The sequence below is a fragment of the Mus musculus genome, chromosome X (assembly GCF_000001635.26).
Source record: "Mus musculus strain C57BL/6J chromosome X, GRCm38.p6 C57BL/6J".
NCBI classification, from domain to species: domain Eukaryota; kingdom Metazoa; phylum Chordata; class Mammalia; order Rodentia; family Muridae; genus Mus; species Mus musculus.
The window spans coordinates 130,237,966-130,261,266 of record NC_000086.7 but is presented as its reverse complement, the minus strand read 5'-3'; the positions used below and the strand labels follow the sequence as shown (position 1 = coordinate 130,261,266).

General features: G+C 34.6%; 1 protein-coding gene across 3 annotated transcripts in view; it reads right to left on the bottom strand.

Moving 5' to 3' along the window:
* Diaph2 (diaphanous related formin 2) overlaps positions 1-23,301 on the bottom strand; it is a 716,167-nt gene that overhangs the window by 204,568 nt on the left and 488,298 nt on the right. For all 3 annotated transcript variants that reach the window (XM_006528581.4, XM_006528582.4, NM_172493.2), the window contains one exon: positions 2,026-2,190. In XM_006528581.4, coding sequence (XP_006528644.1) covers positions 2,026-2,190 — 165 coding nt within the window. The remainder of the gene's footprint in view (positions 1-2,025; positions 2,191-23,301) is intronic.

The window sequence follows — 23,301 nt, the reverse complement described above, 5'->3', positions numbered from 1 at the left end:
CTATTTGAACTAGTAGAGTGACTGAAGCATAAAGGAGGATAAACAAAAAAGATGTTTAGACAGTGCATAAATATGGAACTGAGTTTCTTCCATAAAACATTCAATTTGAATTCAGGGGTTGTTAATTAATCTTTCCTTTTTGCCATTTTAAAAACAGATGACATCTCAGGGAAAAGAACTAAAAGGACAGTCTACATTATGAATTTGGAGATCTATCTATCTAACTATTTATCTATAATCTTGAACACCTTCAACATACTCAGTAGCTGAGTGACAGTTTTCTATATAAATGATATTTATAATGAACAGAGAGAGCACTATCCCATAGATACTACGGAACTTCTTTTTCCATCATTTGAATGTGATAATTTTGAAAAGGACTTAATCTGTAATGTCAGCTCTTTTTCTTTATTTCTGAATTTTCTATCTTTCAGAAGATAGCTCTTTCTGAGGAATATTTTTTTTTGTTTGCTTCTGCATCTTGTTTATGCTATACATTGCCAAATATATCTCCTAAGATGAAGCTCTGAGCTCATTTGGAAGTCATTTTTGGTAGCACATGAATCAGAACTCTTATTTTCTTCTCAGCACTACTGGTATTTGATTGCTTCCCTCTCTAGTCCAATATGCTTTTAGTGCTAAGAACCCTGAGGCCAAACACACAAACACTAAGAAAATGGGAAATTCTAGCAATTCCAATTTTTGTCTCTCTTTCAGGATTCTTCTGTCTCCTGAGGGAGTGAAATCACTTTAAGCTCACCATGAACCAGAAACATGGTGAGCATTAGTGATTGACTGAAGCTAGTGATGTTGATTTATAAGTCTTTGAATTATAGGTCAGGTATAAAACCCTTAAACATGCTTATCAAAATCTGCTTGTCAAACTCCTATTTTTTTTCCTAGACTATGCTCAAATGTCAACGTCCTCATGAAGGCTTCTTTGGCCACTGTAGACAATATTAGGCACGTTCTCGTGTGTATTATAACTGTATCCTAACCTGTTACTGTGACCAGACACAGTAAATTCTAATGCTTATACCGTCCGTGTTCTTGGAATAGGGAAAATTTACTTCCTTCCCTTTATTTCTGGCTCTGCACATCAAATCAAGAGGATTCTCAATAAATAACTGAAAGAATGGTTAGAGAGTGAAAAATGTTACTGTCTGTTCACCTACACATTATAGGTTACAGGCAATTAATTCTCAAAGAGGTTTCACGAAAAATCCAAGTTCAAGACTACCAATATGTTGCACACCAGTCTGCATGTCAGTTAAGTTAGCCACAATAAAAGATTAACAATAACACTGTAATAAATTTTAACCATGTCTTATAAAAATAAAAGTTATTTAAAACTTTTGAGTTGTTTACCTCCGAAACTTTTCATTTAATTATTAAGATCTATAATTGGCCGGAACTGTAGAAAATTAATCCACAGATAAGAGTGTTGCTTGTGTGTTTATGTATCCATATTAGACTTATAACTTTTAAATTTTGAAAATGGTTTGACTAATTTTTCTGAGCTCTTATTGTTAGCAAATCACATACTAATTATAAGTGACCTGAAAATTAAATATATAACTTCATTAAGGGTCAAAGAGCAACTTCAGCATTTATTCTCATGAAAGAGATGAAAGGCAATTATGGTATTTAAAAGAGTTTAGAGTAGTTTGTACTATTTCTAGAGTTGCTGGTTTAACTGTTAGGATATACCTTGATTTGTATCTCAAGAACTAGTAGAAAGTAGTTCCTTGAAGACTTTTCTCACCTCCCAAATTGTCTAAGTCCTACACCAATTGAACCATTTTATGGCCAATCTCACTGATTATAGAGTCCCATTTAACAAATAAGTTGGTGACAGAAATACTCCTCAAATGACAAATTATGTTTTAACTGACTTTTCTGCTGCAGCTAAAGATCTATACCATGAAATCAGTAGATTTATTAGATACATAAAGATTTCAGTACAAATTTAAAAAGAGAGAAACAAACAACAGAACTCACCATGTTTTAAACTATGTTACTCACCAAAAATAGGGTTCTGAAGGTGTTGAGATCACCAAAAAATTCTTCCATGTTTACTGTGTTCGGGTCAAAAATGAAGTATTCTCCCAGACTCTCATAGAGCTTCAACATATTGCTGTGCATGGTGGACAGTTTGTCATACTGTTCTCTGGCATTCTGGGTAAAGCTGTAACTTTGCATTAAGGAATGCGATCCAATAATATTTTAGAAACAGCCACTAGATAGCAAGACTTATTAAAACCACTATATATGTAAGTATATTTGCTTGTTAGAGCTGCCATTATAAAGTGCCACACACTGGGTTTTACCGATACAAACTTAGTTTCTTCACACATTCAGGAGCTTGAATTTTGATTGAAAGGTATAGGAATAATTAGTTTCTTATGCAGCCTCTTTCCTTGGCTTGCCGATTGCTGCCTTCTTGTCGTGTCCTCATATAATTGTTCACAGGTTTTGCCTTGTGTGTTCGAACAACCCTTTCTAAGAAGGCCAATTGTCACATACTATTAAGATATACTTTAATAATTTTTATATGAATTACCTCCTTCAAGAACCTTTCTTCAAATATAGCCATTTTGAAGGTCTTCTAATTCTGAGAAAGTTGACTGTCCAGCTTTTTTTTTTCTTTCTTTTTCTTTTTCTTTTTCTGTTTTTTTTTTTGTTTGTTTGTTTGTTTTTTGTTTTTTGTTTTTTTTTTTCCGAGACAGGGTTTCTCTGTATGGCCTGGCAGTCCTGGAACTCACTCTGTAGACCAGGCTGGCCTTGAACTCAGAAATCCGCCTGCCTCTGCCTCCCAAATGCTGGGATTAAAGGTGTGTTCCACCACACCGGGCTCTGTCCAGCTTTCAATATGTGAAGTATGAACAATGGAAGGCAGTTCACACAATTTGTTGCAAAAGTTCCTACTGTCATATTGCTTACAAAGTTTGAAAATTTTTCAATTAGAAATATTTAATGTACAACCATATAGAATATGTTTGTTAGAAAATGCTTATTATCAGAAAAGTACCTCTTTTGCTATAGCATGAATTTATTACATGTATACACACACACACACACACACACACATATATGTATATATATGTGTATATATATATATATATATATATATATATATATATATATATATACAGAAATACATACAAAACATATGCAGCCAATATTAAAAGGGAAAAAACAGGAGGAAAAATGTCTCTCTGACCTTCCTTTTGCCTTTTTTCCTCTATAGCATCCAGGAAAATAATTCATTGAGTTACCTTGAACAGGTCCTAAGACCTTCAATCCAGAGACACTCTCTATGTGTAGGAAAAAGATGTCATTGCCTCTAAAGAACATTATACAAAAGTTTACAAATATGTCTCGTTAAATTCCTCCCATTTTACACCTTTTTTTTCCCTCACTCATGATTCTCTGTAACTATGCATTCTTCATCAAACCTAAGATTAAATATATACTGATCCACCCTTGGCATTTTCATTTCTGTCATATGTCATGTCATACGAAATGTAAATAGCAGTTGTGATGGCTCATGCTTGTAATCATGCATGGAAGTCCAAGCATTGGTCTAAAACTAAAACTACATGTAATATTCTATGTATCTATGTGTGTATGTATGTATGTATGTATGTATGTATGTATCCATCTAACTATCTTACCTCTCTACTATCCATCTATCTATCCATCTATATATCTCTACCAAATCCAAATTCTGTTATAGAACAATTGAAGATAAATTGAAAAATGAACCATTTAAGACTAATAAATATAAAACCATAAATATGCTGGCTGCCATGGACCAGCCCCCATCGGCCTCCCTCAATCTCTGGAAGAAATTGGGGGTTCCAGTTACAGGAGAGCAAGGAGTTGGTGAAAAGGGGGTGACAAACAGATAGGGACACAGAGAGAGTGTGTATCTGAATGTAATGTTGTCAAAGGGAGCATCAGTCTTTTATATTATAGGAAACAAAGAAACTAAGTGATATATTACCGCCATTCAAGGTACATTGAAGTTATCTTATGCAAAATTAGTTTTACTACAAAAAAACAGAGGAATGCGAATTTAAAAGCTAACAGGAAGCAACTGGGATAAAATCAATTAACAATTGGGATCAAAAGCAGCCCCACCTAAGGTCAGCTTAATCTTAAAAGACAAGGGCAAGGGCTTCATGCATTTGCTCTGTTTCCAATTCTAGTCTACTGTATAATCCACCTTCTCCCTAGGCCATTGTAAATTCCTGTGTATGGAGTGGCTCAGCTATCTACAGTTCTAAGTATCTACTCTAGTTCCTCCCTAGACCACAACCTTCCTTCCTAAATAAATGTAAATTCCTGTGTAGGGCAGTGACTCTGCTATCCATGTCCAGGGTCAGCTCATGGACTGCCAAGGACTGGTGAGAAATCTAACTTAGCTATAAGTCAAAATCAATCCTTAGAGGCACTTATAATAAAACAATAATAAAGATAATAAAGATCTGTTCACCGACTAAAACAAGGACAGATTTGGAGCATTCATTATTACAGGATGCCACAACATAGTCGCCTTGGGACTATGTTCAGGTTTCTAGGCCTGTTAAGTGTGGGCCACTACTGGAGTGGATGTAGCAGCTGGCTAAAATTTCGAGGTATGCCGGGCGTGGTGGCGCCCAGCACTTGGAAGGCAGAGGCAGGCACATTTCTGAGTTTGAGGCCAGCCTGGTCTACAAAGTGAGTTCCAGGACAGCCAGGACTATACAGAGAAACCCTGTCTTGAAAAATAAAACAACAACAACAACAACAACAACAACAAATCCAAGCAGGAGGTATAAGTTAGAGTACTTGCTTCTGCTTTGTTCTCTTTGGCTAGGTAATTCTTATATGCTACTTCATAAGACTGATTTAGAAAAAATTACAGGAATAATTATGAAGAAAGTAGAAAGCAAAATTTACATTGAAAAATTAGAGTTAAGTTCCTTACAAAGGACCAGTGATCACCAAAGCAAAACTATAACATGGGTCTAAATATATCTTCAATTGGAACACAACTTTTGTTTTTCTAATGAAAACAATGCAGAAATCAGGCCATTTGTGGAAAATTACTCTGTAGCTGACACCTATAGTGCATACCATGATTTTGAAAATGAGCTGTCATTTATCTCTGGTCTTTTTAATGCTACTTAAACCTCTGCTAACAAGTGTCATTAAATCATTCAACCCTCAAATCTATTTTGACATTAACAGACCTGAAAGAATGAACACTTTTCTGTTTTTTCCATAAAATACACGTGCTTCATATACATTTTGGTTTTTATCACCATATAATTTTTACTTTTAAGACTATGTTCAGATATTAAACATCCCATTTCAGTGGAGCAGAAATATAACACTAGTCTTTATTTCTCAGCACAGAATTAAAATGATAGTTTTGTTTCCTAATCTCTTCACAAAGAAAAAAAATACAGACTTATACCAGAAATACTATGCAGAGGCACTTTGCAACGGTCACTCTTATGTGCAATATATTTACAATGCAAATTAGTAAAATATATATTTCAGGATGTATAACATCTGTAAAACCAGTGAAAAAGTCAAAGCTAACAAAAAAGGCAAAGCTCTTACATGCCTCATTTATCCTAACATACTTTTTTTGAGGAAAAAAAAACATGTTTGTGTAGTGATATACAATTTTACAAATTTGTTTTTACAGGCCAAAACTCATTTCCAAAGTTCTGTGTTCCAAAGTGAGAAGATCCATAAGTCGGTGAATAGTTTATCTTTGTAACAATAAATAGCAAGCAACCCAGTCTGAGTCTTTTATTTACCTCTACAGTTTTGATTCTGAGAGAGAGAGAGAGAGAGAAAGAGAGAGAGAGAGAGAGAGAGAGAGAGAGAGAGAGAGAGAGAGAAAGAGAGAAAGAAAGAGAGAGAGAGAGTGTTCAGCCTTGAAACAGTTTACAATCTCAATTATGCCATCAAATTCCATGGGATTCTTGGTATTGCAAACTTTATATGCCCCAGTACAGGGGAATACCAGGGCCAAGAAGTGGGAGTGGGGGAGGGGAGTGTGTGTGTGGGAGAGTATGGGGGACTTTTGGGATAGCATTTGAAATGTAAATGAAGAAAATACCTAATTTAAAAAATATAAAAACAACCATAAATAAACCTATGCAGGAAAAACAAATTCCATGGGATTCACATTAAAAGCAGCAGCAGCAGCAGCTGCCACCACCACCACCACCACCACCACCACCACCAAACAAGAAAATAAGACAAAACTGAATACGTTAGACAAGGTGGCACATGCTTGAAGAAGCTAGATCTCTTGAGGGCCAGCCTGGTCTACAAGATAATTCCAAGCTAGTCATGGCTACACGGTGAATCTATGTCTCAAGAACAAAAACAACAACAATAAACCCAATTAAAAAAAAAAAAACCAGAGAACGAAAACCAAAACTAAAACCAAAATAGACAAAGAGAAAGAGGAAAGAAACTATACAGCTCTTTCTGTACAATCATGATTTTATATTACTTATGAAATTTAGTTGTTGATTTCACAGTTATGTAAGCTATTGTTTAGTACATGTTAGTGACACAATAATGACTAAATCCTTCATTTCTACCACAAAGAAGGTAACAACCTAATAGTGCAAATAATTATGCTCTCCTCAATTGACAGTTATATATCACTAAACACCTACAATCTATCTTAATTCCTATTATGTTCCCTAGTATTAATTTTTTTTCAAAACAACTTTTTTTCTCAAAGGCAATGAAATTCCGCTAAGATAGTTCTAATATAGTATAGTATAGAATAGTATAGAATATAGTAATAGCTTCTGATGTGAGTGATAGCTATTTTTGTATATTAGAAATAAAAGTTAAATTTGATTGTTGGGAGTTTATTAAGGTTACATATTGGATCTGAATGTTTATATTGCTCCAGTAGATACTTGGGAGGAGAGAACAAACGCTTCCAACTCGTTCCCAGATGTCTTCCACACATATTATGTTGTGCACTCTTTACTAAATGAATAAAATATAATAAAAATACATTTTTGATGAATGTGATGGGTGGCTCACATAATCCTAGCTAATAGCAAAGCCTGTGGCAGGGGGATCAGAGACCCCAAGGCCAACTGGAGCAACTTTGTCAGTTTCAATTTATTTGTAATATAAAGTATCTCCTTAACAGATATGCCTAGAGAACGTCAGAAACGTATTTCATTAGTAGAGATATAAACTGTTCCTCTTACATATTATTATTTAAGATTAAGGATAACAGATTTTAGAAAATATGCTGTAGAATCCTGTGAAGGATTTGACTAGGCCAGAAAGTCTGTTCTAAGCTGGGTTTTGAGAACACCCAAAGAGGAGCAGATGGCCCTGTTCAGAGAACAGATGGAAGGCTGGCGATGGGTACACTGTGTAGCTAAACTACAAAGTCTACCATAGATCTCTCAGGTACTAATGAAGAGTGATAGCACCAAGGGGCTCCTGTTCCTGAATGCCTAGATTCATTGGCTTGGATGCCACTGAAAAGTGAGCATAGCTCTAACAACATTAAAGAGTAGGGTTCTGTAAGGTTTTAATTCTTTTGCGCTCAAAAGTTAGACTGTTCATTTTCATCCATTCAGAAATTCTAGACTATTAAGAGAAGTACCCTGAAAAGGACCGAACTTTTCTATGATGGAGTTAATTCATGGCATTTTATTTTTTTTTTCCATTTTTTATTAGGTATTTAGCTCATTTACATTTCCAATGCTATACCAAAAGTCCCCCATACCCACCCACCCCCACTCCCCTACCCACCCACTCCCCCTTTTTGGCCCTGGCGTTCCCCTGTACTGGGGCATACAAAGTTGATTCATGGCATTTTAAATGGCACATTAAATATACTTATAAGGTAGTGAGGTGGGGCAGATCCAAAATATAAAGTAATCAAGTAAGAGAGGGTCAAAACTGATTCCGAACACCTTTCTTTTCAGCAGTCACCTTTCCAAGTTCTGGTATAAAGAGAACAAACAAACAACAAAAACAAACAAGCAAAAACCCCATACGCCTTCTGAATTATTCATCATGGAATGTAAGGTGAGCACTGAAACTCTCTGAGCTCTTCTGCAGAGAAGTGTTCCTTGAAGGATTTAAATGTGTGCAGAATTTGAAAACAGTCGAGATGCTAACCATTTTGGTGTATTATTAATCTAAAAAACTAAATGGGTCTCAATCATGAATCTAAAAGTTAACTTATAAAATATGCAACATAAATCCACAAAGCATTTTCATATTAACTTCTTGAAACAGTGAATATATATGTGTATGTGTGTGTGTGTGTGTGATATACCTTCACAGTATAATAAACACTACAGGGTTAAAATGAAATCTGAAAAATCTATTTTTCCTCCATAGTGCCCATATGGACAGAAAAATTATTTTCCTTATACTTCTATGTATATTTTATGTTTAAAAGTAGTTATGCCTACCTGCCAATCCCTGGATGCTCTCCAACCAGAAATATAGAGCTACTTCATCAGATGAAGTAGAAAAAAATGTTTCTCATTTTACTTAAGTTTGATGGACAGAGTAGTTATTACTAGAGAAAAATTGTTTTATTGTAAATGGAATGAACATTACCAGAGCACTGGGGGTGACAGAGTTTATATATCATGTAGATAATTGAGTCAAATCACTTCTTAAAATTTTCATCTTTATAGGCAGTACATTAGTTACTCACAATTTTAATAAAAGCTTGAAAAATTAAATATCATTACTGGCAATTGTTGGAGAACATGGAAAAATCAACTTGAGATCCACTTAACCTTCACACAATCTTTAGTTAGCAACATGGTATAATTGCCCATTTAAATAAAAGGATATCATAAATGTAGACTATTGAAAAATAGGCAGATTTTCTCATTTTCATAACATCAAAAGTTCTCTAAATGTTAAAATTGTGAATTTTCTATGTAACTTGAATAATATCTATACAGAAATTTGTATTTCAAAGGATTAACATTAAAATATTATTAAGTAAAAACTAGCTGAAAATCATTTAAAAACTATATATTGCCAGTGAATATATCTCGAAAAATATGAAACATTAATAAGAATAATATGGACTGCATTGGGGTTTACGGTAATCCTCTATGATAGCTCTAGATATAGAATACATTTTCTTTAAGGCTCTTATTGCAAAATGAAGGCAGAGGGCATTTGAATAACAGAAGATTGTCTATTAATGATGTTGAGCTCAAGTTCCAACTTTTAAAAATGTAGAATGCTTTTATAGAACTATACTGATATAAATATTTTATAATAACCAGACCTTTCCACAGATAGACCGAACCATCTAGTACTTAAGAAATGTTTTAGAATCAGCTTCTATACAAAGAGAAGCCTGCTATGTATTCTTCCTTTTCTCTATTGTTTATTCACTCCATTTTGTCTTTATGTTTCTTTCAACATTCTTTTGAAGACACTCTTATGTTTGTAGGTCTATTTTGCGTTGCTTTTTTTGGTTATTTGTTTTGAAACAGGGTCTCACGGTGTAGCTCAGGCTGGTCTAGAACTCACAGGGATTCCCCCTGCCTATGACAACAGAGTGCTGGGACTAAAGCTGTATGCCACCATACCTGATGACAATCTATCTCTGTTCAGTTAGATACTCCATAGTCACTTCTTCACACCATTACTCAAACAGATTGATTAAATGCCTAGCATGCACCAAGCATCTTTTAGAGGATGAAAAAAAATGTTATCAATTTTAAAAGGTATTACTTTCTTGTACAAAACAATTTATTTTGTTTCATAATTACAAATTATGTTGAAAATTGAAAATCAAAGAAAGTGATTAAAAGTCGTAAGTTGTCAAATAAATGCACATTTGTTTAGAATAAAACTCAACCTTGAAAGAGACAGGAGTGGGGTTCACAATATCTTTAAGAAAGGAATTTAAGGTGAGAGATAAATATGAATTGTCAGTTGAAGGATCACCAGAAGAGGGTGAGAGAAATGAAGGAAGAGTATTAAACATGTTAGGAACACAAGAAGGAATAATGTCTACAATACTAAACCTATAAAACAAGGGGAAAAGATGAAACGGTTCATGAAGAAAGTAGGGGCCAGATTTTATATGACTTTAAGAGTTGTTCTTTTGTTTGTTTGTTTGGAGACAGGGTTTCTCTGTGTAGCCCTGGCTGTTCTGGAACTCACTCTGTAGACCAGGTTAGCCTCAAATTTAAGAAATGTTACAGACTCAAACATAACTATTTATAATTTTGAAATTAATTAGGAATCATGAAACCAAGTATAGAAAAATCACTCCTTGTTTTTATTTGTCGGTTTCTGTATGTTCTTATACTCATGACACTTAGGTAATTCTGATATAATATGGATTGAACATATAGCTATTTGAGTTATTGTGCCCTTTAACATGATTCTTTGACTCTTAGGCATTATATTCCATCCCCCGATTTTATGAGTACTTTTCCTTATAATTTTTGTCAAATGCCATGTTTTGGGTTTAGAAATTGTAAATACTTCCATAATATTGCTTTATCTAGCTAGTACCTTCAAATTCAGGTTTGAAGTCACCATTGTTGTTTATTTATATAACTAAAACTACCATCAAAGTAAACAGGTGGAAAAATATATCAATATGCATTGTAAAGCTTTAACAATTGTGACAGATCTAGATCCTTCCCTTGTCCCTTTGACATGGGCAGATCAATCTGTGGGACTCATTGCCCACAGTTCAGTTACAAAACAAAGAAATTACCATAGAAATTCTGTATGGTTCACTCTAGCTTAAAAACACCAGACTGCATAAATATCTAGGTAAAACAGACACAGCCATTTTAGAAAAGGTGAGTACGGTGAAAGGTTTTACTCAGAAGAGAAATAAACAGAGCAAAATGTTCTGGAGGCAAATATATGATATAGATACAACACACACGTGCATGCGCACGCACACGCATGCACACACACACACACACACACACACACACACACACACACTCACAAACACACAATGTAGAGACTCAAGTAGCCCAGGCTGAGTTCTGGTGGAAAGCGACCTTGAATTTCTCAATCCTCTACCTTCTACTTCCCAACTGCTGGAATTTGATGTATACTCCATCATACCTAATATTACTTGTACTGTAGTTCACTTGGGGCTTCCTACAGGCCAGTCAAACAGATTACCCACTGAACTACATTTCTAGTAGGTACACTGATTTTGTTCAATTGGAAATACTAGAATGTTTTAATTAAAATGGTTGCTTAATGTATGTAATCATTCCATTCTAGATTAAAAGTAGGTGATAGCCCAAACAGCCTTGAGGACCTTCTGCCTCTTTAAAGACAGATATGCTCCTGTAAAATATAATAATGACACTCACTAAAGGACAATTTCATATTTGATAATAATGGCCTATTGAGAACTCTTATTTGTTTTCAATATAGGCTGTTTGTCACCCTTGCCCTTAAACTTCCAACTTCTAGGTCCTTAAGCCTTGGGAACCTAAGTTCATTTATCAGAATCTATAATGCTATATCTTTATCTAAATTATAGGTGATCCAATTATACCCTTTGCCCTAACTTTTTTTTTTTTTCCATTTTTTATTAGGTATTTAACTCATTTACATTTCCAATGCTATACCAAAAGTCCCCCATATCCACCCACCCCCACTCCCCTGCCCACCCACTCCCCCTTTTTGGCCCTGGAATTCCCCTGTACTGGGGCATATAAAGTTTGCAAGTCCAATGGGCCTCTCTTTCCAGTGATGGCCGACTAGGCCATCTTTTGATATATATGCAGCTAGAGTCAAGAGCTCCGGGGTACTGGTTAGCTCATAATGTTGTTCCACCTATAGGGTTGCAGATCCCTTTAGCTCCTTGGCTACTTTCTCTAGCTCCTCCATTGGGAGCCCTATGATCCATCCATTAGCTGACTGTGAGCATCCACTTCTGTGTTTGCTGGGCCCCGGCATAGTCTCACAAGAGACAGCTACATCTGCGTCCTTTCAATAAAATCTTGCTAGTGTATGCAATGGTGTCAGCGTTTGGATGCTGATTATGGGGTGGATCCCTGGCTATGGCAGTCTCTACATGGTCCATCCTTTCATCTCAGCTCCAAACTCCGTCTCTGTAACTCCTTCCATGGGTGTTTTGTTCCCAAATCTAAGGAGGCCTTTGCCCTAACTTTGATGCCTTCCTCAGCTAGTATAACTTTTTGTATAGTTGACAATAAGTACATTTCAAGATATAAAGAGCTTAACTAATAATATCTTTCATGGCAGTCAAACATTTCAGAATGATTTCCTAAATTTATTCCATATAAATAACTTATTCTGGTCCAACTAGGGGCCTGAGTTTTCACTAGGCAAATTTTATTTGTATTTCCAATTTACTTTTCTAAAAAGTTATTTTCTTGTAACATATTCCTAACATACTTCAGTAAAGCTCTGTTTTATAAGGCTTATAAGATATGTATATTTACACCTGTATATCTACATGTATATATGGAAAAGTCAATTGTTTTCTGAGTGATTTGTGAATTTTAGATTTTTCTGATATCAATTTAATATGTCTTAATATGAAGTCAAATTAATTAATTCTGAAGACATTTTTATGATTTTTGTTCATAGAAGAATCTATTCAATTGCCAAGGTATTACTCTCAAAGGTTATGTTTCTTTTGGTTTGCTGGAGAAATAAAAATGTAGCTGTGAAAATTTCCTCCTTAAATAAAATAAACAATAACAAAATTACTTCGGTAGTGTTGTTTGGGACTGCAGATCAATATGTTTGTTCTCTCTAAGTATTTCTGAGATCTTAAAAAAATAGGTGATCTTAGGAATCATATATGTATTTATTGTCAATGAGTTACTGAAAGACAGATCTTGGACTTTTAAAAAAAGTAGGAAAAGGAAGAACATTGAGGTGGCATTTGCTCTTTTATGTTCACTGAAGCAGTAATCACACCTCCACCTAGGTGTCTGTGAGACAATAAAAGCATGAAGGCATTGGAGTACACACTGATGATTGGAACATATTCCAATCAGTGTATACACTTGCCTTTTCCTTCTTACTTACCTGGTTGGCATTCTAGTTGAGGAAGGATGAGAGATGGCTATTTGCATATCTGAGTTTGAAGCTACTAGTAAAATAGGAAGGACATGAATAGAAACCTATCTACAATTCAACATTTCAAATCCCAAGCCCCAAGTGGGGCATTTGACAAATAAATATAGGAAAAATGCTATTATTTTTGAAAAAGAAGGTACTTGCCATATGTAACAGCATAGATGGATGATGAGAATATTATAGTAAATAAACAAGCCAGTTACAGGAGAACAGATATATAATTTCACTGATATTAAGTATCAAAACTGGTCAAAATCATAGAAAGACAAAACAGTCCTTTCCCTAGGCTTTACAGCAATTTCAGTTCTACAAGGTTCAACAGTTCTAAAGAGTTGCTAAATAACAAAGAACTCTAGTTAATAATAATTGTATTTCACATTTAAGGAAGGACTGATTTTGATATGGTTTCCTCTACAATAAGCAAAGACCATATTTAACCTAAAAATACATAGAAACAGAGAAAGACAAGATTTGGTTTAGATATTTTAAGTAATACTTAAAAATAGTCACATGATTACATGCAAGTTCAAATTCAGTTTCTACCACATTGACAATATACACAGACTTTGCTTTGGTTCCCACAGGAAGTGTGTGTGTGTGTGTGTGTGTGTGTGTGTGTGTGTGTGTGAGCGTGTGTACGTGCATGTGTGTGTTTCTATGCATTAAGAAACAGATTTACAGGGTATAGATTTGGACACCACAATGTAGACCCACTCTGCAACTATGCTAGAAGAAGGTCTTTGAGTATTCTACAGAATTATCCTGAGAACAGAAATGGAGTTGAGCCTTCTTGCTACAACAGAAAAATTCTGCTCAGCCTGTCATTAGTGGAAGATCTTTCGAGTTTCCTTCCAGGTTTTCATTCCTTTGTAAAGCAGTGGTCCTTTGGAAGTATCTAAAGTAGTTAAATTAATAGACATGGTTATTTCCAGAGGCTGAGTGGAGGAGGAAGAGAGGGGTTGCTGTTCAGTAGGCATAGAACTTCAGTCTATAAATTAAAATATTCTAGAGATCTGCTGCATCTCACTGTACCTAGAATTGTGACAGTATTATCTGACTAGTCTAAGTACATTCAGATATAAAGATGAATTTTAAGCAACTAAAACTATTGTGTTTGGTGCAGTGGGAAGGGGAGAACACCAAAATTCACATGCTTTGTATTCTTCCTATTCTTTTTGTTTTGTTTTTGTTTTTGAGACATGTTCTCACACTGCAGTACAGGCTGGCATGGAAATCACTATGTAGCTGAGGCTGGCTTGGAGCCTGTGTTGGTCCTCGTGTCTTGGCTTCCTGACTACTTGGAATATAGGCAAGAAGCACCAATTTAGGCTGAGAGTCTTTCTCCTCTCCCTCTCCTCCTCCCTCTACCACCATCTCATTTTTGAATACATTCTCATTCAGCAGGGCAGGTAAGGGGAAACAATTTTTCACTTACACATACAAAAAAGAATATGTTTCTTTTATCTACAAATGCCTAGGCATTGTCAAGACATGAGAGCAAAGAGTGCCAAAATGTTAAGCTGTTAGTTCTTTTGCATAAAACAATCCAAACACATATTAACTGAATAGCAGATGGTAGAGAAAAGAAAAAGTTAAGATTCTTGTGTGGGTGAAATATACTAAATAAATTCCGTAAAGATGGAAACCTGAGCATAAAAGATACCATATTGCATAAGCAAATGGAATGTTTTATATGTCTTTTTCATATTTAAAGCTTTTCATTTATCCTCTCTTTATAAACAGATCCTTCCTTCCTTCCTTCCTTCCTTTCTTTTTTTCATTCTTTCTTTTTTTTCTCTTTTTTTGAGACAGAATCTCATGTAGCCTAGGCTGGCCTTGAACTCATTAAAGAGCCAGGGATCATCTTGTCTCAAGTACTACAATTAGATGTATATGTCGCATAACCAAGCTTATTCTTGTATTTGTAAAAAGTATCTTGAATTTAGGAAGAGGCATATTATATTTTTATTAATACCTTATGTATAAGTTAGTTTTAAGATTCAATAAGAAACAAGCGCCAAGTATTGAAAAAAATTGTGCTGATTTGTCCATTTCATTTTGTTTTTATATCTTATATATTGTAGATTTTATCTTGCTTATAAATTACTGTTTCAAAGACAAATAAAAATCAGCATTAAAAAGAAAAAGAGAAAATGAATCGTTAAAATGTGTGCATTTACTAAGAAGTGCTATGAAACTTCTGCTAATGAAAGTAACATCTGATCTAAATTACACTGAAACTGAGATGCAGAAGCTAAACAGGAGCAATGACAGATGCTAGAGCTAGAGAAAACAATGACACTTTTAAAATAAGAATTTGATACTCAAAGTGATGGTTCTTGAGAAAATAATAAGATAACTTATGACTCAAAGAGCTAATTAATGTGTTTTACTAAGAAAAGAGTACATGATTAAACTAGACTCCAAAATATTATTTAGCTTGATGTTTTTGTAACAGTATAAAACAAGAAAACATATGCCCCAAGCTAACAACAAAACAGAAGAAAAATGATTTTTAAAGATACATTTATTTTTATATGAATTAGAAAGACTTGATTAAATGGGTTAAAGAAAACACACGAAAAATGGTATTTAACAAGACATGTAGGTATTAAAGAAATGTCAGACTTAAAAAGATTACATATATGATAATTTCCTTTTATTTATAATGGGCATATTTTGCCAAATATATTTTAATCTCTCCAAAAAACCAAACAAATTAACAACTCCCCAAAACCCCCAAAACAAAAACAAAAAAATCTCTACCTATTCTTCATCCTGCTTACTTTTAATTTGTTGTCTAAACACCTTAGAAATGACCAATTAATGACGAACTAGTAACTCCTGTAAAATACAATGGAACCATATATATTTTACCCGGACATGCATGCATCAAATACCATGGCAGGTCATGAGTGAATCTCTGCTACTGCACTGCTCAACTTAATATATCTGCACTTGCAAAGCAAAAGCTAATTCATCAATCAAAGACAGTCAATGAATGTAGCTCAACAGAACAGCAGACAACAGTGTTGCTCTTCTTTGATAGGACTAGGCTGAAACCTCACCTTCAGCAATAGTCCTTTCTTTCATTACGATGAGGATTTTGGGCAGTATGGACAGTCTGAAAATGAGACTATAACAGCCCATTGTAATTTTTATAGAAGCCACCTCTAAGCTCTAAGAATCAAATCTGTTTTGTATGCATACAACAAGCAAGTCCAAAGTCCTGGCCAGGTGGAGAGGTTGTTATTTCTGACTTCAATTTTACAAAGTTTCTAAAACAGTCTTGCCTTAATTAGCTTTTCTTTTGAGTTATTTTGATGCTAATGATATATGGCTGCTGCATTTCTAGTACATGTTCCCAAACAGTGATACAAACATTATTAAATCTAATCAGTGTTTATGGAGTATTCCATATGCTACCCACTGTGAATCTTTTAAAATGTCATTTTAGTGGATAACGCATCAGGAAAGGTTGATATATAAAATAACATGCTTTTGTTCCTTTATTCAGTGATGTTTTTATGAGAAATTTTCTACAGATGGTAGTTGATATCAATTTATCTTTGCCCACAATTTAAAAAGAAGTATTTGTTTTTTAGAATTCTATAGAACATATATTTAAATTCACAAAGACTTTCCGTTCCAGAGAGTATAATTGTTTACATTCCATTGACTACATTATAGAAACAATGCTCTGAATACCTTAAAATGAAGCCTCTGAGAACCATGAGTTAAGAAATATTTAGCAGGAGTCCTGTGTGATGGTCCATGCCAAATTCCCTGCACTTAGGAGACAGAGGCAACAGGATTGCTTTGAGTTCCCAGCCAACCTGGATTACATTGCTATCTCTTTTCTCAAGAAAGAATGTACAGCAAAAATTAAAAATATGAGAATACCCCATCTAAAAATACATAAAATGTCATTAGGAAGAAAAACTGTACACTATGGATTTCATTCTTACACAGGACATTTCAATTAATGCTCAGATTGGAATATTATTGGGTTTTATTCCATTCTTGATTTTTATATTAATAATTGTATTAGTCACTTTCCTTGTTGCTATGACCAAAAACTGACAAAAATGCAACTGAAGGAAGGAGGGGTTTATTTTGGCTCACAATTCAGAGCAACACAATACCTCATGGCAGAGCAAACATGTTCAGCAGCTTGTGATTGCAGGAGTTTGTTGAGGCAGCAGACAGGAAGCAGGGATGTCAGCCTGCAATATTCTGGTTCAGCAACTATCTGGCTACATCAGACAGCTAGCTAGTTCCTGCCTTCTAAAGCTTCAGTGTTTAAATATATCAAGTTGTGTAAAACATTTTACAGTTAATAATTACAAATGCTCAATGTAGCTATTAAATAAATTTTTAACTAAGTAAGTCTGTATTCCTAAAGATGTATATAGGTATTTTCTTTCCTTGAATGATGCTATATAGTATATACTACCACTCAGATACACATTTCACTCTCAGTAGGCATAGGTCATTCATGCAGTGGACACTGTAGGCTGCTCATTTCCTTTTGAATCCACTGCCATGTGAACAAATAATAATTTTCACCACTAGAGTCATTTAAGCTCTAAGATGAACAATATTTGTGTAACAAAAAAAGTGGTTATGTAAATTGTACCAGTTTCACAAAGATGGTATAAGTTACCATTGCCTTCATGGAGCATATAGAAAGAGGCAGTCTGTGGCATATTTTTCTTGTGCATTAACACAATCTTAAAACTATATGGGCTTTTCCTTTTTGTCTACTGTACTAGATGTGATTTCTTTCCTATCTCTCAAACTTCTGTGTTTGAGTGCAGATGATCATAATCTGTCTGTTACATTAGAAAGAATGAATGGCAGGATTAAAAATTAAGATGTCATCATTAAAAAAGGAGATGAAAAGCAAACAACAAATTCTTTAAAAGATGGGTTTCAAAGCTGTATTATTTGATTAGTTCATTGTATCCCTTGTGAATGTAGGTTTGACTGTTTTGCTATTTCACTGTTCCTGTGATGATTTCTAAACACCTGGCAGGCAGGAATTGTTTTTCATTGTCTATGAAAGGAACTTTAGATGAAATGACAGTACAGTTGCCATCGGAACATATTATGTGGTACATTTGACTTGTAGCTATGTGAGCCATTTATATGCTCCTCTAATTATATGGCCTTGTATAGAAGTAAACAGAACACACTAATTGTTACAAGCGTCACATCATCACCTGTAGGAAATTTACCAGAACTATTAGAGAAAGTGGTTTTCCATTAGAGAAAGTGAATATATTTAAGTCTTTGAATTACCAGTGAAATTTGCTTAATTTGTTTCACTAAAAGCAGATTCATGTGTAGGAACTGGAGCATCCCTCTCAGAGTTGGTTATTAGTAGAGCCAAATTCTACTAAGTACTGAGTACAAAAGGTCAGAGTGAGATTGCAGAATTAGGTTCAACAATTTACTTGTTTGAGCCCACTATTGTCAGAGCATCTTATTTCTGAGGACTCTTTTTAAGGACCGAAGAAAACAATTTGCACATGCCAGTAATCTCAACACTGCAGGGATGAGGAGGCAGGGCAGTCTCAAATGCTAGGACAGCCTGGGAGTTATAGGGAGACTATGTTTCAAAAACAATAACAAAACTCCAATAAAGCAACCAAAACTTGAGGTCAGAATAAATATTAGAGGATATCAATTTGTAAAGATATTAAAATAGTTTAGAGAAATGCAGGGAAACATTTTGTTAGCAACACCATACTTTTTAATCAGGAAGAAAAATTTAAAATCGCTAATATAATTTACACTGTGAATATAAGTTTTCATTTGAGAGTATTTCCTTTTCTTCTTAAGAAACTAATCAAACTGATTACATTCCAATGGACTCCCAAAACTCTTCCAAACTGTACATATTAACCCAGTGCCTAAGACTCAGCTATGGTCTCTGGTGTTTACTTTCCATATGCCTCAGGCACACACATGTAATTTTGTGCTTCAAGGAGTTAGTGCTTCATAAAAACAGAGACGAATGGTTATAAAACACACACCAGTGCCCTTTGGAAGTAATTAAAAATATGGCCCTACCCTGTATTCATTTCTTTCCCTTTAGGCATTGCCCCATTCGATATCTTATGTTCAGTTTCCTTTCTAACTCAGAAAACAAATCGGATTGCTCTTTGTACTCTTTCCTGTAGAATCCTATGCTTAACCATAGAGAAATGTGCCAGGAATGAGAGTACTAGGCTTCTAAGGCCATTTTTAAAATGAATTAACATTAATCAATTCTCAAAGTATACAGAGACCATGTTTGGTCATGAAAGCATGATCTTTGTTTTCAGAGGGCTCTTCAAAGTGAGAAATATAAAGACTATATTTTCATTAAACAGAATAAGACACGTCCTTGATGAATGAATTATAATTCAGTTATAATTATAATTTTAAATCTATATGGCAGAAATCAAACTGTTCTATATTATTTTCAACATGCACACTGTTAGGCAACTTTCAAGATATGACTAGTAGCCATTTAAAAATATATCATGTGAATGTACATGAACATGTTAACATGTATATATGTATGTGAATTTGGACAGAAAGCATTTCCTCTTAATGGTCCTTTTTCTTGCAATGTTAAGTGTTTGAAAACTAATAAATATTAAAGAAAGCAAGTCTATTTTAATGTTCTATACTTTTAATGCCCACAAAAGACTATGGTAATGTCTGTGTGATGTATCGCTAGGAAAATTTCATGTTTTCTGAATAGTAATGCTATAGTTCATATGATATACATGACCTTTAGCATATTCCAAATGAGTCATGTTATGAACTGCTACTACAGACTATATTCTTAAATCTGTCTCCAAACCACTGCAAATGTAACCTTAACTTCCTAATACACAATTCAGAGGTTAAGTTCTAATACTTCCATCAAATCCCTAGTGATTAAAGAATTGTATAATGTTATTTAAATGCTTCATCTAAGAAAATGTGCTCATATTCAGTCATTTTATAAATGATATCATAAAGGAGAACTGACATCCACAGTGAACTCATGAATATTAAATGAATTAGTAATAAAATAGCTACTAATACCACCTGAAATAAAAACATAGCCTTTTAATGAAAATAATTTTTTATACTTTTCTTTTTGCCATTTGAATACTATGTTATGTAATTCAAGTAAAAGAAAGGATCATTCTGTGACTCGGGATTTAATAAAAGCAATTGTACAATGGTATAATACAAGAAGTGATTCAGAAATATTTACAGACATGCAGTGCAATCTTAAGAGACATTGGTCAAGGTGATGAGTTTGTTGCTATTACTTAGCCTCGCATATTCCTGGGTTTAGTAAAGAAGCTCTTGGGGGAGAAACTCTTTAGTTTCTTGCAAAACATTCAGAATTGATTAATCTAGAGGTAATAGTCAGACATACAGTCCTTTAAGGCTGTCTGTCCACTTAGGGTTTGGCTATTTCATAAACACAAATATGTAGGGATTTTTCATTGAAATATGTCTAGCTGCCAAACAATTAACATTTTTATTTTATTATTTTATTATTTTATTTATTTACACTACAAATGTTCATTATCCCCTTTGCTTCTGAGAGGGTGCTTCACCACTTACCCACCCATTCCCACAAAAAGCCTATAGAGCACCAAATAGATTATACCAGAAAAGAAAATTTTCCAGTCACATGATAATAAAAACACTAAATGCATAGAACAGAGATTTTAATAAAATATTAAAAGTGGTAAAGGAAGAAGGCCTAGTAACATATAAAGCAGGCCTATCAGAATTACAGCAGACTTCTCACCAGAGATGATGAAAGCCAGAAGATCCTGAACAGATGTCATACAGACCCTAAGAGAACACAGGTGCTATTATCCTAGGCTACTATAACCAGCAAAACACAATCATCATAGATGGAGAAACCAAGATATTCCATAACAAAACCAAATTTATACAACATCTTTCCACAAATCCAGCCATACAAAGGATAATATATGGAAAACACCAACACAAGGAGGGAAACTACACCTTAGAAAAAGGAAGAAAATAATCTTCTTTCAACAAACCCATACAAACATAATTCCACCTCTAACATCAAAATAACAGGAACCAACAATCACTGGCTAGCAGGCTGGATACAGGAACAGGACCCAGCAGTTTGCTGTATATAAGAAATACAACTCAGTGACAAAGACAGTACTACTTCAGAATAAAAGTCAGAGAAAAAGTTTTCCAAGCAAATGCTCCCAAGAAACAATCTGGAGTAGCCATTCTAATATCCAATAAAATAGACATTCACCAAAAAGTTATCAAAAGAGATGGGGAAGGACACTTCATACTTATCAAAGGAAAAACCCACCAAGATGAACTCTCAATTCTGAATATCTATGTCCCATATGCAAAGGCCCTCACATTTATAAGAGAAATATTAGTAAAACTCAAAACACACATTGAACCTCACAAAATAGTAGTGAGAGACTTCAACACTCTGCTCTCACCAACGGACAGGCCATCGAAACAGAAACTAAACAGAAACACAGTGAAGTACCCTCTCTGGTGTCTCTGAAAAAAGCTACAGTTTACTCATATACATAAAATAAGTAATTCTTTACAAAATATTACCAAATAAGTTTGTAATGTTCCCCATCAGATTTTATTATAAAATATTTTTTGCATACCTCCGTTGTACCTGGTGCCATCTATCATTTTAAGGACTGGGTTTTTTGGGTTTTTTTTTGTTTGTTTTTTGTTGTTGTTCTTTGGTTTCGTTTGGTGTATTTTTTAGTTATTTTTTTTTTCCTTTCCTGAGACAGTCTTATGTAGCGCTGGATGTCCTGGAACTCACTCTGTAGGCAAACCTGGCCTCAGGCACACAGAGATGTACCTGGTTCTGACTCCTGTGTGGTAGGATTAAAGGTGTGTGTCACCAGGCATGGCTAGGTATTAAATCTTATTTGAAATAATATTATGAGACTTTTATAGTAGAGATACTTTGAAGTTCTGGTGTCCTATAAAAAAGTGGAGAAAAAGATCATTTTCAAAACTAGGCTTACCACCTTAACATCCCTGCAACACCCCGAATAAGACGAAGAAAACAGATTTGAAACTGCAAGGAAAGCAGCAGAAAGAGAATTCCACATTGCTTGATCTTGGATCCTTTTTTATTTTAACTGTGTAACCTACTTTTAAATTTTATTTCTTCTTTTTTAAGAAAATTCTGGAGAGTCATGAATTGAAAATATTCAGATTCAACTTGTAGATTTAAAGAATTAATTTGTGGAGTTAGAGTCAGGACTGAGGGATCTGAAGGGGTTTGCAGTCCTATAGGAGGAACAACGATATCAACCAACCAGACCCCCCAGAGATCCCAGAGTCTAAACTGCCAACTAAAGCTGCAGAATTAACAGAGGATGGCCTTATCTAGCATGGATGGGACGGGAGCCCCCTCAGTCCTGGGAAGGCTTGATGCCCCAGTGTAGGGGAGTGCCAGGCCTGAGAGAAGGGAGTGGGTGTGTAGGTGGGAGAGCTCTCTCATAGAAGATGGGGGGAGGGGAGGGTGGGATAGGGGGACACTGGAGGGGTAACTGGGAAAGGGAATAACATTTGAAATGTTAAAAAATAAAATATCCAATTTAAAAAAAAAAGAATTAAACTGAAAGAGGGCATCTTGAAGAACCTACAATAATTCTACCCTGCTATTTGCTTTAGAAAGCAAAAATCCACCTACACGTGCTTCTTAAAGATTCTTCTACACATGTATTTCTGAGATAGAATTTCATCATTGTGATTTTAATAATGATACAACTGAGAAGCTTTACCGAAGTTTAATGTTTCTTTAATATTGCCACTATCCTTTCTTCATTTTGAGGTGATATTGAAGACAGCAGTGATAGCTCGACACCTTAAAAACTGTAATCAAGTTACAGTGATTACAATCACAGACAAGGTCAGGATACAGTGTTCTTAAAGTGGAAAGAAATGCAGATAATTACTATTCCCTTCAGAGACATTCATGCATATGAAGAGGGGTACTGCCATCGCATTCTTTTGTAAATGCAAAGTGCCATATTTCACAATTCTATTGAGTATTAATGTGTAAAAAATATACATGAGAAGGGCTCACATCTCTAAGATCACGTTCACTGTGGTTTGCTG